The 20,536-nt window shown below is 37.0% G+C and overlaps 1 protein-coding gene across 4 annotated transcripts in view; it reads left to right on the forward strand.

Annotated features, from left to right (window-relative positions):
• Window positions 1-19,476, forward strand: part of TDP1 (tyrosyl-DNA phosphodiesterase 1) — a 41,100-nt gene extending 21,624 nt beyond the window's left edge. For 3 of the 4 annotated variants that reach the window (XM_008923677.3, XM_018082949.2, XM_029964283.1), the window contains 2 exons: window positions 7,926-8,040; window positions 18,997-19,476. In XM_008923677.3, the coding sequence (XP_008921925.2) occupies window positions 7,926-8,040; window positions 18,997-19,070 (189 nt within the window). In that variant the 3' untranslated portion in view covers window positions 19,071-19,476. Of the gene's footprint in view, window positions 1-814; window positions 912-7,925; window positions 8,041-18,996 lie in introns of those variants that run through there. The other variant, XM_029964284.1, reaches the window with a different exon arrangement.
• Window positions 19,477-20,536: the final 1,060 nt, after the last annotated feature.

The raw sequence follows: 20,536 nt of genomic DNA on the forward strand, positions 1-20,536 counted from the left end.
AACCTGTTAGTAACAACATGTTATCATCGACAGATAGTCTGTGATCAGAAACCACTCAAACTCCTTCCTGTGTGAAATTTCTTTCCCAGAGAAAAGATTGCAAGTTTCTCTGAAACAGCATTTGTTTGCTGAAAGTTCTTAGAAATATTTTTCTGATGAAGAATGTATCTTTCCTAGATAATGTTTGCGGATGATCACGTAATGTTCTGTCATTTCTGCTGATTAGTAGTGTACTCCCAAATGAATATTTACTAATGTTATGACATTGTAAAAATGTTTGCTTACCATAACTGGATAATTGTAATCTCCTAAGATTGCAATATTAAGATTGATAGTTTCTGACTGCAGCTAAAGAACTCCTTTATCTCACTCTTGACATTTATGATGAGTTTGCATAGTACTGAGGTTTCTGATATTGTGAACCTTAGAGACATTATTTTCCAGCATGGTTTATGTGGAAGACAACTTTTAGAGAAAATGTGTTTATCAGAGTGAAACAAGAAAAATCCTATAACTTCTTATAGTAGGAGGCATTGGGTTTTATATCTCTGAGCTCTAAAAAAAGCAGACATCACTTGCATAAACAACTAGTAATAACAGAAAAATAAAACATTGAAGCAGTTAGTTACTTATTATTAAGTTAATATAATTAATCCAATTTCTATACATACAGTGGATCAGAACAACAATAAAAGTTATTTACACAAACCTGGCCAAGATCTTGATCTCACCGAGTAGTTGTAGGGTGAGTTCAGATTTGCAGAAAGGATGCTGACACTCTTGCGGTTGTGATAATCATTTTTGTTTGTTCAAGGCCTCTCTTCCTAAAACCTACAACTGCTACAGGCTTAGGCTCTCAGCCTGGAGAGAATAATATATGGTGAAGCTTTGCTGCAACTCAAGATCATGTTTTGGTGACAAGTAAGTTGCTCTACTTCTCTGACTCAGCAGATAAGTGTATTAGATAATTAACTGCCCGATAAGATAGGTTGGAATCTGGCATCTCAAACATGTCAAAGCAATAGATTACCTTAACATGTGAAACTACATCATTTGACCCTACCACGAGAGTAGCCTGTCCATGGCTGTCTCTACTCTCTTAATTGTACTGGCATCAGTGCTTAGTGGACACCTTGTGCTTTAAACCAGCTCAGACTGGCCAAAACCAAATTGCACAAGTTTCCGTGAACCAGCTGAACATGATCAGATGAGTGCTAATGCAAGGAAGAAGTAGGAAAGGCAAGTTCAAGGGGGCAGAGTGCAGGAAGGTGAGCATGAGATCATATTGAGATAGCCTTCATTTGGCCTGGTTTTGGAACCATGCCTAGGGAGAAAGCTGATCAGTGAAGTTTTGGGTGGAAAATATGCATAAATGGCTAGGATTTGGATGAGGATGTATTGTGCTCTATAAATGGTGAAGCCAAGCCCCCAGATCTCTCCCTTTTTGTCACACTGGTTACTTTAAAATAGCCATTGTTGGGGTAGAAGAAGGATTTTTTTTTTTTTTATTATATCAAAGGAACATCTCAAAACATTGTGATCAAAAGCAGATACTGCTTATGGAAAAGTATAATGGTCGGACATGTATGTAGTAGTTTATCCCTGAAGATTTCTTGATTTCTGTTCTGTGAACATCTTTCATCTTCTCTTAGAAGTCTGTAGCTTTTAGCATTGACAGTCTATTCTGGCTGAGTTCCACAACTTGACAATGTCACGAAACAGTGTTCTGAAAATTACTCATTTGATGGTTTTCTTTTCCTGCATTGAAAGAGAAAATAACTCTGTGATCCCTAATCACCTTTTCCATGCCTCTCTTTCCATAGACCTTTATCTGTTTCTAGACTAAAAGGTTGTTAGCCTGCTCACCTGTTCTTAGGGTGGAGATGATTTGATCATTTTTGCTGCTTTTCTCTATTTTTTTTCCTCTGTATCACTTGGGTTGGAAGGGTACTGAGTGGAGGGACAAAGGTTGCACTTAAGATGGAAATATAATTATGGAGAAACAGATGCAGGTATAAATCTGTTCTCAAGGTTCTCTTCACTGGGTCTGTTGGCCTGCTGTATTTTTTGCAAAGTGATGTGGAATTAGTTAGCTTCTGATGGTTTTTCAGCAAGTGAACGAGAGAGTTGTTCATGTAGAATTGACAGAAGCGTGACATCATTCGGATATATCACACATCATGAAAAGGTTTAATTTGTTGTCAAATAAATTAATTAAAATGTATGCAATGTAAAGATGCATTGTGGAAGTATAATGGTTTCTCTGTACAGCCCTCACAATTTTTGTTTTTGTGAATTATAGAAAACTCCTATGCAGGTAACTGTAGTGAAATAGTCTTATGTTTGAATCTCAGACCTCAGAATAACAGTACATATTTTGGAAGAGAATAGTTAATTCTTTTCATCCCAGTTTCCTACATATTCACCTGTCAGTAGTCACATTGTATGGTGCATTTGGGAGCAAAGCAGGGAGGGAAACTGCAGCTGATTTCCTTTCTTCGTTGAGAAGTACCTGCAGAGACACGCAAGGAAGTAGTCAGAAAGAAAAATACAAATGCTTGGCTGATGTACATGCAGCTATCTGATATTCAAGTTGCACTGCTTAGCTTGCAAATCTGTCCTCTGTATATGTCCCGCAGTTAGCTCTGCATAAAAAGTGCTTCTTCGATGACTTGGTCTGGTTGTCACACTGGTTCACTGTGGTTTTAGCATGCTGTGTGGCAGAGTAGTCTTAGGTGAAGATAACAGAGAACTAGGAATAGACTAAAATTTTTAGAAACAGAAAAGTTTGTTTGCAACTAAAGTTATACAAAATACAAACTAGATGAAGTGCTTTGAATAATAAGTGAGCATTCCTAGGCCTTGAGAGACTCACCATGCTCTAGCTATTGGAATGCTGATTTAACACTGCCAATTTCTGGTAGTTCTGTTTCTTCAAGTTGTTTTATCTTAAAGCTAATGACACTTATTCTGGTAGAAGTTCAGACTTAGCATCATAGCATCACACAATCACTTAGATTGGAAAAAGTCCTTTAAGATCATACAGTCCAACCATTAAAATATCCCTGGCAGTGATGGTAATTGAACCTGTGTCCCAGAATAGAGTGGAGCCTTAATCCTGCACCTTGGCATGTTTGGCCATGGCTACCCTGGTGTACTTGTGTAGCACACACTTAATGTTACTCATCTTAAGAACTCCTCTAGCATTGTGGCTTGTGCCTTCTATTTTCTGCTGAATACAAATTTGGAAGTGGATCATTCCTCACCTGCTATCAGTTGATTGCCAGTTTTTGTCTTTTTTTTTTTTTTTTTAAGATGCTTCCAAAATTATGCTTTGAGGTTGGGTCTTGGCCTGGTGTGCTAATACAGACTCTCAGAAATATGCCAAATGGTTGTTCTTAACATAGCAACAGCTGTTATCATTTACAATTCTAGTGTTTAGGGAAAAATCAGCTGATGCTGACATTTTGATCAATAGAAGCTTGTGATCCAAACTGTTTATAGAATTCATGTCCTGTGTTTGAACTACATTTTCCTTTCTGTCTCAATTTCTATTTTGTACTTCCTACATCTACACTCCCTCTCTTTTTCAACTTGCTGTTTCAGCTGCTGGGGGATTCCTTTCCAGAGGCTGAAATAAAGTACATCTTTGACAGGTAAAACATGTTGAGAGAATTCCATCATCTAAAAGCATAGAGTTCTGGGAAGCATGTTCCAGTAACTACTTTGTTTGAAAAATCTTGAAAGTGACTAATGGAAAGCTTTTTAAGTAAATAGTTCCTCCTCATACCTTCTGTGTCTGATAAGATTGTAAGGTAAACTGAGCTTGAATATAAAAGTTGGTGGAATACTTAAATCTTTTTAAAGATTTGTTGAATATGGTACTAACCACTCAGCTTTTGGAAATATAAGCTCACAAAAACAAAACAGTTGCTATTAAACTGAAAACTTACCCATAATTGCCTACCTAGGGCTATCAAATGCTACAATTACATTTAGATAATCAATCCCAGACAACTAACAACAGTATTTCAGATTCTGAAATGCTGTATTTGATGGTAAGTACTCACTGTTAATGAGTTGACTGTGATCATTATAATTGACTGTGGGGCTGGGCATATGAACTGAGTCTGGATTAGAGAGCAGCCAGGCATGGTCAGTGAGATCATCAGAACTGAACTGCTTAAATTTTTGCGGAGTTCACATAACTGAACCAGGCACCTTCCATCATAGCTCAACCAAAATTAAGTAGGTTAAGCTCTTTGACTGTAACATTAGCTTCCAAGGTAATGTAGTACCCCTTTCTTGGATTTCTCTAGTTTCCCAACCACGAAATGGTGGGAAATATTAACGTTTCAAAATATATTCTTTGAGCAGCAGTTGCAAAGCAAAATAAAACTGTGGAGGGAAAAATTCTGAAAGAATAGAATATGGCTGAGGAAAACTTACAAGGCAGGCAGAATTATTTTAGGCAAGATCCTGCTGCTTGTTTTTTGGAAACAGCAGTGAGAGCTGTCAACATTCGGGAAATGCTCAAAACAGACAAAGTGTGTGAATTAGTTCAATTTCTGTGTGAAGATAGACACATGAGTTATTTTTAAAAGCATGTGAATCTCCTCAGAGAGCCTTGGTAAAGAATGTATTCCATAAACTAGACTCTTACTCCAGGGTGTTTTGAGGAAAACTAAATATCTTTTCTTAGATTAGTATTTCCTTAATGGAAGGTCTCTATAGTTTAAATTCTGACATGAATAAAACAATTTAGAGATAAACTGATGAAGTGAAGCAGCTTTGGAGGATAACATCAGAGAAGAAATAAGGCTTTCAGAGGAGAGGAAAATATAACTGCTGACTACTGAGGAAGAACAGGCAGAGGAAAGCAAAGTGTGGAACAAGAGAAGGAAATAAAATGCTTGAAAAGAAAGATGCTGAAGTAATAACAAGGCATGGAGTGTAGAAGAAACTAAGCAGAAACAAAAATTATTACTAGATTGAAAAAAAGGATGTATAACAGGGGTAAAAAAAATGAAAAATGTCCTACAATTAGTGCTTTTTTTCCGTTCATGTTGAGTGAAAACACTTCTATGAACTTTAGAGTGAATACATGCAACATAGTTTGTGATACTTGAATTAAACTGCCGTTACTTTGTACGTAGAGGCTGAAATAGGTGTTGTCCTGCACTCTGTGCTTTGATCACAAGGTTACGCAAGTTTCAAACTCGGATGGTGCCAGGCAGCAGCTTTGTAATTTTGGTGCTCTTGATCAGGCAGGAGTATGAAGTTCATTGTAGAATAAGAACCATCTCACAGTATAGCAGAGAAACCTTCTCTGCCATTCCACACTTATCCCATAGCTGCATGTAGAAGACAGAGAGAAGCTCACAGGCTCTTGGGGCAGTCAAACCTCATACATGCCATTTTAGCTGACGATTTCAATGTCATCTTGTGAGGGGTATCTAGGACTGCACACTACCCAGACCCTCCACCAACTGAAACCTGACTACTGTGAGTTCTGAAAAAAGCTCTTGGCACCACCACCACTTACACAGTTCCTGTAGTTTGTGAGCTATAGAATCGCTGCCGTATTTCATGTTCTTTCCACTACAGACAGAAGTATGGTTATTTTCATTTTACATGGAATTTCTGCCAACCTCTGAATGATTCCAGTTCATTGCAAGTAAAGCTACACAACTTGATTGTTGTATTTTTTTATAAATAATTATGATTTTTCGCAGTCAATTTCAAACCCTTAGATGTTTGTGAGCTTTTAAAAGTAATCTTCTTATATTTACATTGGTTTGTTTTGAACCTATTGCTTGTTACTTATAGACTAAGATCCACAAAATGCTGTGTCCTGGTTTTAATGAATTTTTATGAAAATTCACCTGACTCTAATGGTAAAAGAAGGAGAAGTTCAAAATGGATTTTCGTTTGCACAGTCCTTTAGCATGGATCGTGTGTTTGTTTCTTTTGCTTAAAAGTCAGTGGCTTTTGCCTAGTCTTTGAAATAATACGTAATGTTTCTTACATAATAACTGGTGGTTTGCTCTTACTTTGTGTCATGAGACAAAAGAAACATCTGTATTCTAAAGCAGATTCTTGAACTGACTTGCTAGAACTGCTGTAATACAGCTTGACATTGGCAGCTCTCCTTTTTCTTTGTTACTATGCTTCTTGAAAATTAAAGAAAAAATTATAAAGCTGCATTGATTCCCATGCTTTTTGTCATCTTGTAAATGTTGGTTTCTCCAACTTAAAATGATAACATTTGATGATGTAATACTTCAGTGAAGAAAAACTTGTGGTATTGTATGTAGACAGGAATCTAAATTCAGCCAGCATTTATGTTTGAATACAATGGGATTTTTTAGTGGTAATTAAGATGCTTCCTTGTGCTATCACAAAACAGTAATGCAGTAAAACTTGGACTGATGGACCATGGAGATTGGGTGAAGTGTAAGTTCATATTTGGACATGACCTACTCGCAGCCCAGAAAGCCAACTCTATCCTGGGCTGCATCAAAAGCAGCATGGACAGCAGGTCAAGGGAGAGGATTCTGCCCTTCTACTCTGCTCTTGAGGATCCCACCTGAAGTACTGCAACCAGATCTGGGACCCTCAGCACAGGAAAGACCTGTTGGAGCGGATCCAGAGGAGGGCCACAGAAGTGGTCAGAGAGGTGGAGCACCTCTCCTCTGAGAAAAGGCTGGGAGAGCTGAGATTGTTCAACCTGGAGAAGAGAAGGCTCAAAGGAAATCTTATTGCAGCCTTTAGTAGCTGAAGAGGGCTTGTAGGAAAGGTGGAGACAGACTTTTAGTAGGACCTGTAGGGACAGGACAAGGGTTTTAAACTAAAAGAGGGTAGATTTAGATGAGATACAAAGAAGAAATTTTTTACTGTGAGCATGATAAAACACTGGCATAGGTTCCCCCGAGAGGTGGTAGATGCCCCATCCCAGGGAATGTTCAAAGTCAGGTTGGATTGCGCTCTGAACAAGCTGATCTAGTGAAAGATGCCTTGCTCAGTGCAGAGGGATGGACTCAGATGACCTTTGAACTTCCCATTCCAAACTATTCTATGATTTTAGACAGAAAAATATAGCTGTTAGTTATATCTTAAAAATAAATAATAAAAACTTGATAGCCTTTAAACTTCTGTTCTAATCAATTTGTACTTGATTAACAATAGGCTATTTGAAATCTCAAAATTGCATTTGTATAACTCACTACAGTTGATGAATGGGATCCAACTTTTCTGCAGAAGTGGCTAAGCAATAATGTCTGCCCAAGTTATTTGAATCACTTTAAATCTCTTTTCCCTTGTATTGTATTATAGCTTTTTTTTCTTTTTATAGTCCTTAAACTTGTTTGACAGTAATGCTGTCATTCTGAGTGTATTCTTTGGAGCTTTTATGCAAGCGGTTTCAAACCTTCATTAAATTTTTTAGGGTCCAGGGATGATGTTACCCAAGATATCTGAAAAGCACAGATTTGAAGACTTGTTTCTATAACAAAGAGTGAATTCTAGTGCAGTTCATGAAACACTGATTAACTAACTACTGTGCTCATGGTGAAACTAAGCAGCAAAGAGAATTTTTAAAGCTTTTCACTTTAGTTAAATATTAAACACCAAAGGTACTCACCTAGTGAATATGGAAATCGATATATGTGTAATGGTCGGAGAAGACAGAGTATATCCATGTGTGAGGCCAAGCCAGTGAATGTACTAGAGAAGAGCCTGAAATAGTAGAAGTAAGGGAACCTGAAGACAGGAAGGTGCTTCAGGAAGTATCTAATCTCAGTAATGGAGGCAAAACATTTTGTTTATTAAAATAATTTATTGAGAAAGCATCTATTCTCGATTAGGTTTGTCTTTTCCCCATAAACTAATAAGTCTTTCTTCTATATGTTTCCCTACTTTCACAGGGACTGGACAAAGGATACTTTCATGTAGGAGGAAGAAAGCTTCCAGAAAAGAAAGATTCAGCAACATATTTTCCTGTACCTTATGACCTGCCACCAGAGCAGTATGGAAGCAAAGGTAAGATGTGTCTTCAGAAGAAAAGTGGGTGTATTATACATGAAGCAAACTAATTTGAGTAATTCTGAGTCAACTGAATACTGCTGTGTTCTAAAGCTTTATTTTAACATTTTTGTGGCATGACTGTATTTGATATGGCATCAGTCCATGTTCTGCTAGTGACTTCAAAGAAAGCAACTATAAAGTTCTTTAGTTTTAATTTTTTTCTTTATTGTTGTTTAAGTTTTAGATTAACAACTTCAACACTATTTTTCATTCCTCCTCTAGGGTTCTTATGTGCATTAGGAAAGTAGATATGCTTTATGTAATCAAAATGTTTTTCTGCAGAAATAATGGAGGAAGGAGTGTTGAAAGGGGAATGTTTGGAAGCGAGCAGGCATGAGTTAAAAACAATCCTCTGGAAGTGGAGTACTAAGAAAATACTATAGAGCAAATGTGAAAGAATTGCTGCAAATCAGAAGAAGAGTTGCTTTTGATCCATTCTATACTTCATAGGCTATATTTCATAACACTTAAAGAGGTTTACAAAATCTCAACTTTCTCAGTTTCCGAGACTATCTCTGGAATATACAAATCGGGAAAGTGATAAGGAAGTGCAGCTATGTGGTGATGACGGCACAAAAATCTAAAAATATATTGAGGATAATAGTGTTGATGCACAACCTGAAATACTTGGTAAGAGTCAATTTCTGTATTTTTGTTCTTAAAGATAATGTCAAAAGATTGTAACTTCTCTTTTGAGAAACCTTAATCTAAAAAAGACATCCTCTATAGCAGAGCTTGAAATAACAGTAAGTGTTTATAGAAACTCACATCTTTCTGTACATTTTTGAACTAATAAATGATGTGGGGAGAAACAATGTTTAAACGCTAAGAAGTCAGTAGACTTCAGTGGAGTCTTATATAGTAAATAAAAGGGTTTCAGGGTGATGGGAGTCCTGCAGCAGGATCAGAGCCTGTGAGCATGATGCTTCTTGCTGTGGTTGAAGTAAGAAGGTTTCACCAGCATACTCTTCATCAGGTGACCTGTAGTAAACACCAATCATGAAGTTTCCTTTGTTGGCTTGACCTCCAGTTTTTTGACCCACAAGCTCTCACTCACATTGCAGCTTTTCAAGCACAGCTCTGTGCAGTCAATCCACTTTTTTATATATAGAGGAAATCCCTGTCTCTCTTCCTTGCCTGTCCCTCCTGAACAGCTGATAGCCATTGATTGCAGTGCTCCAGGTATGTGATTTGTGCCCCCAAGTTTCAGTGATATCAATTAGATCACAGCTTTCTAGCTGCATAGTGGCTTACAACTCCTGTGTATCATCCAGGCTGTGTGCGTTGGTGTACAGGCACTTCAGCTGGGCTGCTGATCATGTCACCTTTTTAGAGGAACAAGCCCCAATTCCTTTGCAGTATTTCACAGGTGTTTCCCTGTTGTTTCCTAATGCAGCAGCAGCCTCTGGCTCTTCTGTGTTGTTCAAATCTCCATCCTCTTTTACCACTGAGTCTAGAATAAAGCCCTGCTTACAGTTCTGGCCAGCTTGTTGACAAAGAGGCTCTTGCCCCACTTGGTCAGGTGAATCCCTTCAGCTTCCAGCAAACCTGACTTCTCATCAGTAGGTCCATGATCATAGAAGTCAAAACCTTAAGTATGGCAGCAGCTACACAGCCTGGCATTCACCTCTTCAATATGATGTATGTTCTGTAGCCTGGAAAAAATGATTGTTCTGCTCTCAAGAGCTCACTACTTACCTAGAAGAAGTCCTAAGTGGTATTTCAGTTTTCCCAGAGAAAAAATACTGGCTCAATGTAGAAATGATAATAAAAGCTTTTTATGCTGTTTTATTTAGTATAAACCAACTCTATCCATTTTAGTACTGTTAATGTGTTGGGGAGCAGTGGCAGGGGTTGTGCCTGGGTTACAAGCCAACTACAGAGCAAGAACATACTACAACTAGCAATTGTGCCCTAGGATATGTATGCACTGTCTGCTTGTTAACTGATGCTCAAACTCACGGTTTTGGAAGGTTTTTCTAAAAGGTCATACTTAGGTTTTTTTAAATTTTAAAACAAAGATTAACAATTAGAATTTGTGTGTATTCTTAAATGTGTTTCATGTACTGTCTTCCTTGTGCAAAAACGTACTTGTATAGTTAATATTATTCTTGGTTTAGTTCTAGCATTTAACCTACTGTGTCAGTGAGCTTTATGCGTATTTCAACTTCATTGCAAAAAAAAAATTTCACATTAACTTTTTTCACATTCTGCATGGAAAACTTACTTCTGTAGAGGACTCATTTGACTAGTTCAGGTTTTGTGTTCCAGCTTTCTCCGGTGATATGAACAGATGTCAGAATTCAGGTTGTCTAGGCTTTGGCAGTGGAAGTAAAGTCAGCTGCCTGTGCCCTTTCACATCTCTTTCCTGAATATTCTATTTCAGTTCCTTGGCCTCATTGTGGAAAAGATGTTTAAAGAATTCCCATGTTGTGGGATGGACTCATAAAATAATCTGCCCTTAACAATACAGTTGTCAACTCTCAAACTCTCTGGAGAGTGATATAAATAGATTTATTTTAATAAAGTCTTGAGAAGCAGAAATGCGAGTAATTATCCTTTCCCTAAAGAAACCATATTGACTGATCCCTGTAATTGAAGGAGAAAAGACTCTGGGGGATTTTCCATTAACTCAGATTCTCTAACCATGGGAAAACAAAATACACATCACTTTCATATAATCAGAAAATTCTTATTAGGAGCAGGAGGGAGGAGAAGCGGGTGAAATAATGAAGAGATGGTCAGGAAGAAGGCTGTGTATTTGCTATGTAAAGTTCTAAGTAGAATATAGGTATTCCAAAGTACATTGTTTTTTCCTGTACAGATTCTAGTCATGGATCAAATATACTTGGAGAATTCTATTATATAATGTAACAAAGGGAAAGAAAAGCAGTTTCATATTTTGTGGAACTAATTTAATTGCAGAGATTTTGTCATTCTGTCACAAAGGCTTTCTGTCATACTAATTGGTGTTTATCATATTGGACAGGACTTGAGCATGAAAACTGTTACAGTGAAGTTAATGCATCTTGAGAAGCAATAAAATAGATCTCAGTACATACACTAATAAACTTATCAGTAAATTATGTAAATAATCTGCCTAGATTCAGCCATAATAATTCATGAGGTTGATCTATGACCTTTTAACGTCCATTAAGTTCAATAATAATGAAATAATTTGGTCCTTGTCCTACTTTTCTCTCACCCATATAGTAGGAGGAAAAAGATACAGAAGTCTTGCCCACCTTTACCTGGTTTGCCTCATTTAGGTTTCATTCTAAAAATCAATTTTAGGCAAAACAGGAAAATAGGATCTCTTGGAGAAACAATCTTGAAGATTTTCTTCCTCTGCTTCTCCCAAAGATTTTTAGAATATAAATTGAGATCATTGTGAGACATAATTTCTTGGTTTTGCCTGTTTTTCTCTCCCAGAGAGATGGATTATCCATCACTGAAATGTAATCATAGGCTAAGCTGTAACCAGAGAAGGATGTATTGATGTGCTTTAAGATGTCACCGGTAGAGAAATTATGATATATTATCTCTGTGACACATAACGTAGTTAAAATTTTCTCATTTCTTTCATTAAAGTTTTCAGCTGTATTTCAGACTTGCACAGAGACATGTTAGACAATATGTGGACAGGTAAACTCTACCTGCTGCTACCAACCCGAGTCATTTGACCTTCCTGAAGGGAACAAAGAATAGAATTTAACTGAGTCTCAAACCATAGCTGGTAGCAGCATTGTCACTTCAAGTTGAGATGAGGAGTTGCTAACATTTTTTTCTGTGAGAGGAATCATACCAGAAATATTTTCATGTCAGGTAGCTCATTGTAACTATATATGATGATTAAATAAAACCCGAAAAACCAAACAAACCGACCCATCAAAGCTATTAGCAAACACTAAAGTGCTTTGAAAAAAATATTTGTGAATCAAAAAACTGTCAGAAAATAATGATTATGTGATTAATTAGCTCAATGAGTCACTGAACATATTGTTGTTTTATTAACCTTCAGTATTTTGGGCTACTTCATCTGGGCTTTTTTCCTATTGAGTTGCACTTAGCTTTCTAGTTACCTTTGATTAGATTTCTGCTTAATTGACTGTTTTCTGCTCTTTAAGGGAAACCTCAGCAGGTGATACATTTCTGAAACATTTCTCTGTGATGTCATTCTGCCAGATTTTAGGTTTATTTATCTCATGTACTTGTTGCAGAACTCTCTTTACACCACTGCTGAAAAGGGGATGAACTAAAAATAGATCTATCAGCAAAAACTATTGAGTTAACTGGGTTACAAGGTAGGAATTTATATAAGCTTTTTCTGAGCTCCTAGTTCAAAATGCTCTGGAACTTCTTAAACCCTCTGGAGGAGAATCCTATAAAAGAGGGGGGTAAGTGCATTCTGATAAGTTATTTCTCATTTAATTTTCTCTTAAGTGTATGTATTTAAATCAAGGAAAGAAATAGATTGTTTAGTTGATTAATAGTATAGAGAAAACATGTGTATACAATAAAATAAGACATGTTCCAACTCAGTCAAGATTAATCTGAAGTTAGAGTGAAGCTACATATTAGTCTCTCTACATGCCAGTTATATGAATTACATTAGCCTTTGGTTATTTTGCTCTGTGGTGAAGATTTTTCCTGAATGATTCTAACAACTTGTAAAAATGTACTAAAATGTATTTCATTATTTTCCAGTGGAAAATCTATTTTACCCTTGGTAACTAGGGACTAAAACATGAGTAAAATCTCATGCTATGAGAGGCTGGAAGAATGGGGGGGAAATGAGATGGAAATTAGCTTTAATGCAAGTTGAAGCATTGAGGAGAAATTAACAGCCCACTTAACAATTAATTAGTTCTCTAGCTGAAGTTTTCAACCTCTGACAGCCATGATTTCATGTTCTTAAGGATGCACAAAAGGATCTGTAACATGTCACACAGGAACAGCTCTCTCCCTTATGAAGGGCCCTGCTCACTGTTCAACGTTCCATAGCCACGCTTACGTGGAAGAGCAAATTGACCTTTTCCTTGTAACTTGAGATATTCAGTGTTTGAAATTTTGTCTAGTTTTCAATGAGTGGAAACTGGGAGTATGGCAAATTACAGTCGGTAAATATTTATAGTGATTTCAGTGAACTAGTAACACTGCATCTCATTTGTCACATAGAAACTGTTGTGCTGGGTAAAAAGAAAAGAAATTAGTGGCATATTTGCCTCCAGCTCTGGTAGGTTTAGGTATTTATGTTTATCCTGTTATTTAAGAGTTGGTATGATTTTCATTTATCCTACCTTGTCCTAATAACACAGTGCTTAAAAGAAGAGATGGGTGTTTTGTCCAGCTAAGTTAGAGGAATTCTTCATTACTCTGAGCTCCCTCACAAGGACCTGGTGTATCCTCAGGAGGTCAAATAAGTTCTGGGAAAACGTCACTGTATGTGGTCTCTACCTTTTTCCCACCTTTTGTTTCTTGTCCAAAGTTCTAGAATTCGTCACTTTCTCTGTTTAGTAATTCAAATATTTTTTTAAGACATTAAGAAAGAAGACTTCTGGGGAAGTCATTCATATTTTTCAATAACCTCCTTTTTCTAGTTAATATCACATAGCTACATGAAACCTGTGTACTTCCTGGAGTTTGAAAGAACTAGACTAGTAGCATCCTGTATGCTTAATACAGTACAAAGTCTAAGAGAATACCCTTTGTTCTGAGAAGATGACAACTAGGAGCTAGTCCTGTTTCTAGTGATAGTAATACATTGAATAGAAAATATTTCACTTATTTAACACTCAGAGCAATGGTGAACATAAATATGAGTATGTTTACAAGTTTAATTTTCAGTTTTTCAAGCAGCAAGTACATTTTGTTATTGTAATTCATTACAAGGGGCAGGGAGTTGGGTTTGGAACCAGTCTCGTCTGTGTTGGCATCGATTTCCTTCCTCAGCAGAACCAAAAGCATTATTATTGACTGGTAAATCTGCAGTTTGAGACTGAAGCTCTCTTAAGGCAGCTTGACATCAGATAATTCCTCAGATAGCCTCCCAGAGTCCAAGTGTAAAATTTGGGTAGATGGGAATATCTGTTTGCCTGGAAGCTGTTTATAATGATTGTGAAGAAATTAACACTTTGCATGAGAGGAAACTTAAGTTACCATTTAGTCACCATTTAGTTTGACCACTTCTATATAATATTTTGATAGGGTTGCAGACTTGACGACCAGAAGGAGCCACTAGATCATCTGATCTGTTTTGCATATGTTACTAACCAATTTCTTTGAGCTCAAAGCTTGAGTTTGACTAATGGAGATGTTCCAAAACGTTCTTCAAGCACCGTCACAAGATGGCAGATTCACCAGGTGGTTGATATTTTGCTTCAATAGTTGGCCAATTCAAGAATTTTAAAAAGCAGCTTAGTTTGGTTTTTCTTTCTTAGGATGCATGTATGATGCCCAGTCTAGTTATAGAACTTAAATGTGATTTGAGCCGTCTTGTGTAGAGTGCAAAATCTGTAGGTGAAGTCTGAGGAGATGTAAGAGTATGACATCCTGACAGGTCAGAGTCAAGGTTGCTCAGAGGACTTGGGCATTTTTCCTTCTGAGTATTTCTTCACAGCTGCTTTAAATTACCAACACAAAACAATTATATTAGGCATGATATGCATAGTTTGCGTCTTTCATTGCTGCAGAGAATAACATGGCTATTTTACATCTGGCAGTTTTAAAATAAAGATTAAGATCATTCTTACTCTGACGTGACAAAGGACTCATTAATTTTTAGCAGATAACATTTGTTGTGTGTAACATGTATGTTATTAACTCTTTGCACATTGCTGTTTTGAGTAATCCCAATTGATCACCTCCAAAAGTCAGCTGAACAGCAGAAGGTCATTTGTGGGCAGCAGATGCATCTTTAGGGCAAAACATTTAAAGAATTTTTTAAAATTAACAATATCTGGTAGCTGACAGTACTAAATTTTATCTCGACAGATAAACTGTATAGATACAACAGTCTCTTCAATGCCTCTGTTGTTAACCAACAGATTCAGGCAGTGTCAATGATACTAACATAAATGAAACCTGTAGACTAGCAGTATAATTGTAGAGTACCTTGGAAGGAAAGCTGAAAATTATCCAGTCTGGTTTTTTGGAAACACAACAACCTATCTTACTTGGCAAGATATCTTTATAAGTAAAATTTCTTTGTGTCTTTTGATAGTACTCAGATCTTTATTTCCCTGTAGAATCTTTCAGATGAGTACTGCAATTTTGTTGTATAACATTATCTTCTCATTGAGCTCCAGCATCCTATCTCAGTTGTAATATTGCTGTTCTTTCTTACCAATACAAGTTGACCTGTTCCTCTCATGAAAGAAAGCACAGCATTTCATTTAGAGTGCTTGGGGGCTGATTCCCCTCTTACTTTTGTTTCACCCTGTTGAGAAGTTCCTTACAGCAGATTACATTACACAAAGGAGTACAGGCCCAGGGTTTCTTTGTAACTTTGCATGGAAAAAGGTACAAGCTGCTTGGTGTAGTCAAGGAATATCATTTAATTTGTTATTTAGATATTACACAGTTTACTGACTGAGGAAATCATCTGTGGTATGGGGGCAACTTGAAACTTTAATACATAAGTATATCAAGGTGTTTTTATAACAACTTGGGAGAGGCCTCAGAAAAGTGCAAAGGACTTTTTTTCTCATCACATCAACACTTTGAGATACAAAACAAATCATGTGTTTAAACTTCAGTACTGGGTTGTGCTTTATACTCCCCCCACAAGTGGTCATTGTCCTGACCCTCAGGAATGATTGCCTTGTTTGTGAATATTATTATAGATTCCACATCAATTCCCCATCTGCCTTTCCTTCTTCATGAGATCTTACAGGTATGATTTTTGCGTTGAGAGGAACAAGATTAGTTCCGTTTTAAATGTCATGCTCGTCCAAAGGGAGGGGAGAAGAGAGACTGAAGTGTAGTGTGTACCTTCTGCAAATTCTAAAGGGGGAGCTTTCCAGCTTCATGCAGGAGGGAGTGAGTTTGCCGTGTTAGAATGTATATGCAGAATGACTTGAAGAACTCTGGTTTTTTGTGAGTAACCTTTCTATATATGTGAATACTTGCGACTTTGAAGCTACATTTTTCAATTAAGTTGATCTAAGAATCCATTCTCTGGGTTTAGAAATCAACCAAGAATTCTCTCACTGAGGTCTCCACTCACAGTGCAAAAGACACCTGTATTTTACACTGTAGGAAGAGAATCACAAAGATGCTTTAATTGTGTTCTGTACTTTACTATGCAACTGCGTGTTCCTGGTTTCGACTGTACTGCCATCTGTCACATTTATGAGAATATGTAGTTTTGAGATGGCCTGCCAGCATGGATTCTTTGAGTGATTAATCAGGTGTTGCTCAAAAAAAAAAGACTTGCCTTGTACTCCAGGGCCTCTCTATCTTTAAATAAAATATGATAGTCTATTCAGTTGTGAGAGGATGTTCAAAAGTATGCCTGAGTACAACTGAAATAGTGCTTTACCTGAGCTTTCAGATAACCTGAAAGTAGCAGTGGGGTTGGAATGGCCTGGTTCATTTTACTGGATGCTAACTTTAGTGCTGGAGTTCTGCTGTGTATACCTGAGGCCAGAGGGAAGAAGTGGTACCGGCCCACTGCTGTGAGGTGTGGGTGAGACAAAAAAAACACTGAAATGTGTGGAAGGCAGATATGTTGAAGACACTTAAAAAATTTATTTAATGGAGCTTTTTCTTTTTTTGCCCCCAGAAGATCAAAGGAATTAACTTTGAGAAGTTTGGCAATCATTTTAGTGTGCAACAGTAAGCTGCTAGAGTCATACAGTATTTTTACACAATCTTTGTCTCTTTCTCCTGCTGATATAGTTCCTATTAAAAGTGATAAATAATTTTAAATTTTACTTGATATTTTAAAAATAACTGAATTATAATTTATTTGAACAATAGTTCTACACATGACTTATTAAAATATTATCAGGTGGCTTATAAAAGCAACAACATTCCACTAATGGAACAAAGTTCCAAGTACCTTGAGAAAACTTTTAGATAGCCACAATTAGAAAGAACTAAATTAGGTACTGAGGCCTCTCAGAGTGCTTTAAGGGGATGGCTGAAGTTATTTCTGTGCATCTAAGCCTTCCTTTACCTGCATGTTTTGCTGAATTAACAGAGTAACTGCAGGCAGTAGCGAAAACCGATAGTTCCAAGTTACATAATATTCTCTGAGTGATAAATTCCAGTGCTTGAGTGGGACTGGATTTATTCTGATGTCATAGACAGATGTCAGTGTTCAAATCTGAATGTACATTTGAAATGCTCAGTGCTTTTCCCAACATTTGCATACCTTTTTTTATAACTGTTAATGTTTACTATGTGGTAGGGTATTCACCTGAAATACAGATGGTACACATGGCTCTCCAGCAGGAGACTGATAAAAGAAGCTTAGGGAAATAGTGGTACTACTTTCTTTTAATCTTTTTAAGAGATCACTTGAAGTCTAGATATCCTGTAGTTGAGCCAGAATCCTAGGGAGCTCTTTTGGCCATGCACTGTGAATTAAGTGCTATTGTTTCTTCCAGTTTCTCACGCCTTTTTTTATTTTTTTTTTATGCTTGGAAATCACCTGTCCACTGTAACCAAAAGGAAACAATTACCCTATCACCCTCTTCCTGCTGTAAACAGACACTTTGGTAAACCATTTGCATTGCTTGGATATGTTTTGCTGCAACATATGGAACTACAGTACTAGAATTAAGGACACTGTAGTAGCAAATAATAATGAGTGCTTAGTAGCAATGTTCTCCCTGCCCCATGTTTAATTGGTGTGATATTTGTCACAATGTGCTGTTGTGTAATTTATACAGCCCTTCATTACTGTTTCTGTCATTTCCTTACTCTCCATTCCTTGCTACAGTAATTCTCAATTCTGGTGTTCTGAGAGCTGGCATTGGATCCTGTCAACTTAAAACTGGACAACAATAATCATAATCAGTAGCTACTGCCATCATCTTTAGTACAATTTGGTTTAATTTATGCATTGTACAGATTAATGTCACTGTCTTCCTTCAGGGCTCATTTTGTAGATGGAGAAAATAAGCAGGCTAGATTTAAAATTTCTTAATTGAGAAAACTCACTGAAAGGGTTGAAGGATTTTTCTCTGTATTTCAGTAGGAGTAGCCTGAGAGAAATAGAATAATAACTTGGCTTTGTAGAGCAGCTGCATTTCTGCAACATGTAGGAAGGAGAGCCTAGAGCAGGTTGCAGAGCTAGCAGTTGGCTCCTGCTGTGTTGCCTTTTCTCCTCCCAAGAGTGGGAATAGCTTCAGTATTCTGAGAAGTGGGAGGGAGGGAACTGTATGTTGAGAACTGTTGCTCATCTAAAGATGCAACGTTTGAAGAAGTGAGGGGTGAACATGAACTTTTCAAAGGTCAGACACTGTCATTCTTTAGGTACTGAATTCTTACCGTCCATGTGAAAAATATTAATATATTACAGCACTTACTTATAATCCCATGGGTTAAGAGATATGCAGTACAACAGTTGCTGCCACTGGACCAAACCAAGTTTATTGTATAAATTGTATATTGTCTGAAATAAAATTCTTATACAGCTGGTAAAGAGCATGTTGGGTTATGGTAACTATACTTAAAAATTATATTTTGGGAGAAAAGCAAAACCTTTTGAAAACTTTAAATCTTACCGTTTTAAAAAATAGCTGAACAAAAATTTCCAGTAAACTGAAATTGCACATGAAGTTATCTGAAAATCAGTGGGAATTTTGACCTTCCTCTTCCTCCAAAGGGAAGGGACAAAGATCAAAATTTTGCACTTAATAAATGAATTTGTCATAAGTATATTTTTGTTTTGGTTTACAGATCAACCCTGGATTTGGAATATTCCTTACACTGATGCCCCTGATACACATGGAAATATGTGGGTTCCATCATGAATGTTTCTAGTACTTCGTGATGTTTCACTTGCTGACACTGAGCCTGCCATGCTACTTGCAAGATTGTTTATTTCTGTTCTGGAAGCTATAACATTTGTCATAATGGCTAATTTGTAGTTGAAATAAAAATTAAAATGTTGATAATGGAGAGATTCTTGGAGGATCTGTAACCATATTATTGTAAAGGGACCTGCATTTTTTAATACCTTTTTATATGTTTTTTCCTTACTGTGGTTCGTAATATGCTTTTCAAGATTAGAACTGTTCTCAGAGATTCCCTCTGCATTTTTAGCTGTAAGGAATTTAAAAATTACTGTTCTGTGAGACTGTTCAGTTGACCCCACTACCTGGAATAAATGTTATTGTATGTAAGATTTAAATAAAAATAAAGTCAATCTTGTTTACATATCCTTGTTCCATCTTCTAAGTGTATGCATTTTAAATTGGATTGGAATTTTGCTTTGCAGTGATCACTTGTAATGCAAGCACTAATATTCACTGGTTTGGTTTCTTGCATTATTTGGTGGCTTCTCAGTTATTTCCTAATCTTTTTTCTGCCTTACAGTCACTCAGACACTGTCCAAACACTAAATTACACTGGATGGGCTTGAGAGCTGCAGAGCAGTCTTAAACAGTGTTGTGGGATGTATGAACAACTGATCCTGCAACCTGGCAATCCTGTAGTATAGTGTGGTACTTAATTCAGAGTGTTTTACTCTGGGTCCCAAATAATCTAACTGGGTAGCTGCTCCATTGCTACTGCATTCATTTTGCAGTGTCATCCCCAAGATGGTTTGAAGTACACTGGGAGAGCACTACTTTCTAATATTTGTCTAATATCTGTTCCTGATTTATTCAAAAATTACCACAGAAAAGGTGCATGTTTAGGAAACTGTCGTGGCGTCTGCCTAGCAAGGCAAAGTTGTCTTTTGTGTTCCTATACCATCCCAGACCAATCCATAGAGAAACTCTTTCAAGTACTGCTTCTTTTCCATCTTTCAACTCCTTTCCCTGTTTTTCTACCTTCTCTAGTTACACTCAAGTTCTCTCAGAAAGGTTATGGCTTTGACTCATTGTTGGGGAAATTATTGTACAGTCTCATATTCAAGGGACAAATGGATCTAAATAGGGAAATAGGCTTGCCCATATCAGAGAGGAATTTTACACATTGTTCACAGCAAATACCAGAAATGTGGGTATTTAGGTTGCTCATTTCTTAGCTCATGTTGGCAATATAGAGGCTCAGTAATCATTCTTATTGCTTTATCTGGTTTTGAGAACTTTGCAAATAGTGTGAGTTAAGATCAGAGTGCTGCTGGGATGTCCATGGAACAAATAGGAAAATTGCTTTTGCTTTCACCTTTCATTTCTGTATGCAGACTCTTTACTGTTCATGCTACGTGCAGAAACTGTTTGATTCTGTCCCTGATAAACCTGAAAAGACAGAGATCAGGGAAGGCAACTTG

This window comes from Manacus vitellinus, unplaced genomic scaffold, assembly GCF_001715985.3.
Source record: "Manacus vitellinus isolate BGI_N305 unplaced genomic scaffold, ASM171598v3 scaffold_6_pilon, whole genome shotgun sequence".
Classification (NCBI taxonomy): domain Eukaryota; kingdom Metazoa; phylum Chordata; class Aves; order Passeriformes; family Pipridae; genus Manacus; species Manacus vitellinus.